Source organism: Colobus angolensis, unplaced genomic scaffold, assembly GCF_000951035.1.
Source record: "Colobus angolensis palliatus isolate OR3802 unplaced genomic scaffold, Cang.pa_1.0 Scaffold355, whole genome shotgun sequence".
NCBI classification, from domain to species: domain Eukaryota; kingdom Metazoa; phylum Chordata; class Mammalia; order Primates; family Cercopithecidae; genus Colobus; species Colobus angolensis.
The window spans coordinates 1,218,268-1,226,377 of NW_012116877.1; the positions used below are offsets into that span (position 1 = coordinate 1,218,268).

Here is an 8,110-nt window from a genome sequence, read left to right on the forward strand (position 1 = left end):
GGCAGAGTCACACTCTGTCGCCCCAGTTGTAGTGCAGTGGTGCGATCTTGGCTCACTTAGCCTCCGCCTCCTGGGTTCAAGCAATTCTCCTCCCTCAGCCTTCCCAGTAGCTGGGACTTCAGGCATGCACCACCATGCTTGGCTATATTTTTTTTCTCTATATTTTTAGTAGAGATGGGGTTAGGTTTCACCATGTTGGCCAGGCTGGTCTCAAACTCCTGACCTCAAGTGATCCACCTACCTTCACCTCCCAAAGTGCTTGGATTACATGCGTGAGCCACCACACCTGGCCTGAAACCTTTTTAATGTTCACTAACAGGATCAGTTAAAATTTAGAGGCCTTTGTTAGTCAGTACTTAACAGTGAAAAGTGAAAGGATACTGATAAATGTTTCCTATGTATTTGACAGGAACTTACTTCTTGATTTAAAAAAAGTTTCTGTCCTGGCCGGGCGCAGTGGCTCACACCTGTAATCCCAGCACTTTGGGAGGCCGAGGTGGGCAGATCATGAGGTCAGGAGATCAAGACCATCATGGCTAACACAGTGAAACCCCGTCTCTACTAAAAATACAAAAAATTCACTGGGTGTGGTGGCGGGCACCTGTAGTCCCAGCTACTCGGGAGGCTGAGGAGGCAGAACTTGCAGTGAGCCGAGATCGCACCACTGCACTCCAGCCTACACATCAGAGCAAGGCTCTGTCTCAAAAAACATAAATTTTTTTTTTAAATCTCTGTCCTAGACTTGGTGCGGTGGCTCACACCTATAATAATACCAGCACTTTGGGAGGTGGGTGGATCACTGGAGGCTAGGAGTTCAAGACCAGCCTGGCCAACATGGTGAAACCCCATCTCTACTAAAAATACAAAACAATTAGCCAGGTGTGGTGGTGGGTGCCTGTAATCCCAGCTGTTTGGGAGATTGAGGCATGAGCATTGCTTGAACCTAGGAGGCAGAGGTTACAGTGAGCCAAGATCACGCCACTGCACTCCAGCCCGGGTGACAAGGGCAAAACTCCCATCTCAAAAAAAAAAAAAAAAAAAAAAAACTTCTCTGCTTTCATAACATGAAAAATGTAAGTGCGAAAGATAGTCATTTCTATGCAGAGTTAAAAGGCAAATTAACATTTTGAAACAATCAGGTTTTAAGTGTTTTTCTGGCTTTCAACCATTTTCTTGAAGTAAGGAAACTAGCCAATGGTTTCTGATTTTTCTTAGCTTAATGCAGATACCGAAAGAGAAGAAGGAGAAGAGTTTGAAGATAACATGGATGTTTTTGATGACAGCAGTTCCAGCCCTTCTGGCACCTTAAGAAATTATCCACTCACCTGCAAAGTTGTTTATTCCTACAAGGTTTGTATTTCTCCAACATACTGTTATTTAATTCTGATTAACTCTGAAGATACACATGACTGTATCCATCCAGTCTCTCAAGCTGTACTTAGCATAAAATTGTTATTAGGTTAATACTGGGGCAACATAGCAGAATGGTGATGAGTTTAGGCTCTGACTTGATGTCTTTCACTTGCTACTCCGTCTGCCTAGAACCCTTTTTTTCCCCAAATCTCAGTTGGTTGCCCCCTGCTCCTCACCGAAGCTCAGCTCAAATAGTTCTTCCTTAAGGTCACCCATAACCACCTAAATAAATAACCAACTCCTCAGTCACTACTTGTTATCCCATTGCCTCTTTTATTTATTATATAGCACTTCTGCCAAGCCAAATTTAATCTTATTTATTTTCATATTTCTTTGACTCTCCACTAAAGGTCCATGAAGGCAGAAATTTTGTCTGTGTATGTGTACCTTGTCTGTGTGTCTTCAGCCCCAAGGACAATGGCCAGCCGTAGTGGGTCATCAGTAAATAATTGTGGGATGAATACATGAATGTTGGAAGGGAGGCGTGAATACATGAATCTTCTCTTGCCCCTGTTCCGGCGGAGGCATGTGTGAGAAGGGGCAATGCAGAAGGCTATCAGAAGGGAAGGTCCTGGAGAGAGAATCCACCTGTCATGCACCAGATTCACTCTCACCGCCACATCCCCATGGGCCAAAAGGTGGCAGTGTTTACTCCTCAATATCAGTGATTCCCAGACTTGTTTTGAGTTTAACATCCTTTCATTTTATATTTAAATTCATAATACTTCCTGTTCATTGAAAGTGTTAGCATTTTTTTTCCAATGTAAATCGTTTTGATAATCTTTTGAAAATTTAAAATCATCTTCTCAGATACTTGGAAAGGTATTACAGGGTATTATAAAACTAGCGTTGGAATTGTTTCCTGATACCACCTCCCATTATGTTTACTTGAACGTCCCAGAACTAAAATTTAAGGCCCTTAAATAGAGAAATTCCTAAGTGTCTGAATGATTTTAAACAGTTCACATTTCATTCAACATTCCCGCTGTTGGCATATCCCAGGCACATCCCTGCGTTAAATAGACTATGAACATCTATTTAGTCAGTTAATCATTGAATAAACATATAGAGTACCCAATATGTGATACACTGGGGGCATGCCAGAATGAATATGACATTATCTCTCCCCTCTAGGAATGGACAATCTATGAAGGGATAAATATTAAAATGGAAAATAGAACAAGTGTGAAAAGATTTATAGTAAAGGTAGAGCCACTAATTCTACCTGTGATCGTTGGGGGAAATTTTACAGATGAGGTGGCATTTAAATTAGGTCATGATTTAAGACCTTTCTAGATGCAGTGAGAAGGTAGGGAGAGGAAAGAGCCTTCTAAGCAAAGAGAACAGCAGGTATAGAGGTAGAGTGTGATGAGAGTGTGGGGTGTTCAGGAAATGTTAAATTCGGTGATGTAGGAGCATCTGCAGGAGAACAGAAGGGCTGTGCATAAAGGTGTTTGTTGTCAGATAATAAAGGACCTTGTGTACCAGACTTAGAGGTTTGGTTTTTATCTTGGCTAGGAAAATCCTTAGATGGCCTGAAATCCAATTGGATTTTTAAGAAGGTAACCTGGTCATGGTATAGATATTCTAGGGACAGATTAGGATACGGAAGGACTGACTTTAAGCCTAATCATAATTATTGTAGTCCAGACCAAAAAGGAGGCCTCGAATAATCTGGTGAGAACAAAGAAAGCTATATTTAATGATTAGAGTTGGCCAGGCACAGTGGCTCACGCCTGTAATCCCAACACTTTGGGAAAATGAGGCAGGTGGATCACTGAGGTTAGGAGTTCGAGACTGGCCTGACCAACATGGTGAAACCCCATCTCTACTAAAAATACAAAACTTAGCTGGGCATGGTGACGGGTGCCTGTAATTCAGCTACTAGTGAGGCTGAGGCAGGAGAATCACTTGAACCCAGGAGGAGGAGGTTGCAGTGAGCCGAGATTGCACCATTGCACTCCAGCCTGGGTGACAGAAAAAAATAAAAAATAAAGGATAGAGTCAAAGCCTTAAGAAGCCTTAAGAACTTTTGACCCTATTAGCATCCATCCTGAAGAAATAAATCATAATATAGAAACATTTTGGACACAAAAATGTCCTTTCATATAGTACTGCTTTGTAATATATGGCACTTCTGTCCAGCCAAACTTAATCTTAGTTTTCTTGTTTCCTTGTCTGACTCCCCACTAAAGGCCCATGAAGGGAGAAGTTTTGTCTCTGTATGTTTACCTTGTCTGTGTGTCTTCAGCCCCTAGGACAATGCCCAGCACGTGGTAGGTCATTAGTAAATATTTGTGGAATGAATACTTGAATGATAGAAGGAAGGCATGAACAAATGAATCCTTCTCTTGCCCTCATTCTGTTAGAGACATCAGTGAGGATAATGGAGCTCATGACTAGACGCAGTGGCTCATGCCTGTAATCCCAACACTTTGTGGGACAAAAGTGGGAAGATCACTTGAAGCTAGGAGTTCAAGACCAGCCTGGGCAACAAAGCAAAACCTAGTCTCTACAAAAAAATTTTAAAATTAGTTGGGCATGGTGGCATATGCCTATAGTCCTAGCTATTTGGGAGGCTGAGGCAGGAGGATCACTGGAACCCAGGAGATCGAGGCTGCAGTGAGCCATGATTATACCACTGCACTCCAGCCTGGGTGACAGTGAGACCCTGCCTCTAAAAAATAAATTAAAAAAAAAATTAAAATTGGCAGTTCAATGAGAATAATTAAACTAGACATTCATATACTACAGCCATATCATATCATATTGTAAAGATTATTGAAATTTACATTAGAGTTTTTCTACATAAGAAGAAACCCTTTCTAGGGTCCAGCCCCACAGGGTCGGTGGGTTTTTCTCCCCATGTGTGGAGACGAAAGACTGTAGGAATAAAGACACAAGACAAAGAGATAAAAGAAAAAACAGCTGGGCCTGGGGGACCACTACCACCAAGACGCGGAGACTGGTAGTGGCCCCGAATGCCAGACTGCGCTGATATTTATTGGATACAAGACAAAGGGGCAGGGTAAGGAGTGTGAGCCACCTCCAATGATAGGTCACGTGGGTCACATGTCCACTGGACAGGGGGCCCTTCCCTGCCTGGCAGCTGAGGCAGAGAGAAAGAGAGGAGAGAGAGAGAGACAGCTTAAGCCATTATTTCTGCATATCAGAGACTTTTAGTACTTTCACTAATTCGCTACTGTTATCTAAAAGGCAGAGCCAGGTGTACAGGATGGAACATGAAGGTGGACTAGGAGCATGACCACTGAAGCACAGCATCACAGGGAGACGGGTAGGCCTCTGGATAACTGCGGACGGGCCTGACTTATGTCAGACCCGCCACAAGAGGTGGAGGAGTAGAGTCTTCTCTGAACTCCTCCGGGGAAAGGGAGATTCCCTTTTCTGGTCTACTAAGTAGTGGGTATTTTTCCTTGACACTGACGCTACCGCTAGACCACGGTCCGCTTGGCAACGGGCATCTTCCCAGACGCTGGCATTACCGGTAGACCAAGGAGCCCTCTGGTGGCCCTGCCCGGGCATAACTGAAGGCTCGCACTCTTGTCTTCTGGTCACTTCTCACTAGGTCCCCTCAGCTCCTATCTCTCTATGGCCTGCTTTTTCCTAGGTTATGATTGTAGAGCAAGGATTATTATAATATTGGAGTAAAGAGTAATTGCTACAAACTAATGATTAATGATATTCATATATAATCATATCTATTATCTATATCTAGTATAACTATTCTTATTTTATATATTTTATTATACTGGAACAGCTCGTGCCCTCAGTCTCTTGCCTCGGCACCTGGGTGGCTTGCCGCCCACACCCTTATGTCCTAATAATAAATTAAAAGGTAGGATACCAAATTGTATGTACCATAAGATCTCAATTATACATATTTTCCAGCTTTTCTACAATGAACATGTATGATACTATCAGGAAAAACATTGTTTTAAAAGAAATATAGGAAATTTGGAGAGATACTGGTAGAAACAGAGCTCTGGTTGTCACTGGATACTAGGACTTAAGGAGACAGTATGAGAGCATGTGTGTATTTAATAACTATTTACTGCTCACTGTCTTTAGTTGGGGTAAGTGAGAAGAAATATAGTCCCTGTCTAATTGTTTCTAGTAGGACGCTCACAAAGACAAATTCATTAGAGCATCATGGTAGTCAGTGTTATGGGGACGCTCAGAGCCTTTTAAGAACAAAAGGAGGGCCGGGCGCGGTGGCTCACACCTGTAATCCCAGCACTTTGGGAGGCCATGGTGGGTGGATCGCAAGGTCAGGAGTTCGAGACCAGCCTGACCAACATGGTGAAACCCCATCTCTACTAAAAATGCAAAAAATTAGCCAGGCATAGTGGCATGCACCTATATTCCCAGCTACTTGGGAGGCTGAGGCAGGAGAATTGCTTGAACCCAGTAGGCAGAGGTTGCAGTGAGTCAAGATCACGCCACTACACTCCAGCCTGGGCAACAGAGCAAGACTCTGTCTCCAAAAAAATCATTGCCAAATCCAGCGTCATAAAGTGTTTACCCTATGTTTTCTTTTAAAGTTTCATAGGTTTAGGTCTTTGATCCATTTAATTTTTTTTGTGTATTATATAAGGTGAGATTTCAACTTCATTCTTTTGCATATGGGTATCCAATTTTTCCAGCAACATTTGTTGAAAAACTGTCCTCTCCTCCACTGAGTGGTCTTGGCATCCTTGTTGAAAATTATTTAATCATGTACGTGAAGGTTTATTTCTGGTTTTTCTAGTCTCAAACTCATTTTTTAAAAAACTTTTAAGTGCAAGGGTACATGGGCAGGTTTGTTACATAGGTAAACTCATGTCATGGGGGTTTGTTTTACAAATTGTTTCACTACCCAGGTACTAAGCCTAGTACCCAATAGTTATTTTTTCTAATCCTCTCCTTCCTCCCACCTTCTGCCTTCAAGTAGGCCGCAGTGTCTGTTGTTCCCCTCTTTGTGTCCATGAGAGCCCATCATTTAGCTCCCACTTACTAGTGAGAACATGCAGTATTTGGTTTTCTGTTCCTGTATTAGTTTGTTAAGGATAATGGCCACCAGTTCCATCCATGTTCCTGCAGAAGACATCATTGTTTTTGGGGCTACATAGTATTTCATGGTATATATGTACCACATTTTCTTTATTCAACTTGTCATTGGTGAGTATTTAGGTTGATTCCATGTCTTTGCTAGTATAAATAGTGCTTCAATGAATATACATGTGCATGTGTGCATGAGTCTTTTTTTTTTTTTTTAAGACAGTCTTGCTCTGTTGCCCAGGCTGCAGTGCCCTGGCACAATCTTGACGCACTGCAACCTTCGCCTCACAGGTTCAAGCAATTCTCGTGCCTCAGCCTCCTGAATAGCTGGGATTACAGGCACACACCACCAGGCCTGGTTAATTTTTGTATTTTTAGTAGAGACAGGGTTTCGTCATTTTGGCACCACCCACTTTAGCCTCCCAAAGTGCTGGGATTACAGGCATGAGCCACCACTCCTGCCCATGCGTCTTTATAGTAGAATGATTTATATACCTTTGGGTATATGCCCAGTAATGGGATTGCTGGGTTGAATGGTAGTTCTGTTTTTAGCTCTTTGAGGAATCACCACACTGCTTTCCACAATGGCTGAACTAATTTACACTCCCACCAGCAGTGTATAAGCCATCCTTTTTTCCATGACCTCACCAGCATCTGTTATTTTTTGACTTTTTAAATAATAGCCATTCTCAGCTAGGCATGATGGCTCACTCCTATAATGATAGCACTTTGGGAGGCCAAGGCGGGAGGATCACTTGAACCCAGGAGTTCAAGACCAGCCTAAGCAACATGATGTTGTATCTACCAAAACAAAAACAAAAATTAGCCAGGCGTGGTGGTGCACACCTATAGTTCCATCTATTCGGGAGGCTGGAGCAGGAAAATTGCTTGAGCCCAGGAGGTCGACACTGCAGTGAACTGTGATTGTGTCACTGCACTCCAGCCTGGGTAACAGAACAAGACCCTATCTCAAAAAAAAAAAAAAAAAAAAAAAAAGCCACTCTGATTGGTGTGAAATGGTATCTCATTGTGATTTTGATTTGCATTTCTCTAATGATATTGAGTGTTTTTTCACATACTTGGCGAACTTTTTTTTTTTCTTTTTTTTTTGTTTTGTTTTGAGACAGAGTCTTGCTCTGTCACCAGGCTGGAGTGCAGTGGCGCCATCTTGGCTCACTGCAAGCTCCGCCTCCCGGGTTCAAGCAATTCTCCTGCCTCAGCCTCCCGAGTAGCTGGGACTACAGGCGCATGCCACCACACCCAGTTAATTTTTTGTATTTTTTTTAATAGAGATGGAGTTTCACCGTGTTAGCCAGGATGGTCTCGATCTCCTGACCTCGTGATCCGCCCACCTCAGCCTCTCAAAGTGCTGGGATTACAAGCATGAGCCATGGCACCCGACCAGCGAACTTTATTTTTAATGAGTGTTATTAATCCATAATATGGATACATCAGAATACATTCAAACATTCCCCTGTTGATGGACATATCGATTGTGTCCAGGCGTTTGTCACTACAGGCAGGCAGTGCTGCAGTAAACATCTTAAAATACATAGTCTTACATCCTGGTGCTTTTATTTCCTCATGATGTATTCATAAAAGTGGAATTACTAGATCAAGTGGTTTGTTTAGTTTTGTT

At 42.6% G+C, this 8,110-nt stretch overlaps 1 protein-coding gene across 3 annotated transcripts in view; it reads left to right on the forward strand.

The window, feature by feature from the left end:
* The window catches only part of FCHSD2 (FCH and double SH3 domains 2), a 338,593-nt gene that overhangs the window by 312,153 nt on the left and 18,330 nt on the right, over window positions 1-8,110 (forward strand). For all 3 annotated transcript variants that reach the window (XM_011953051.1, XM_011953052.1, XM_011953053.1), the window contains one exon: window positions 1,216-1,350. In XM_011953051.1, coding sequence (XP_011808441.1) covers window positions 1,216-1,350 — 135 coding nt within the window. The remainder of the gene's footprint in view (window positions 1-1,215; window positions 1,351-8,110) is intronic.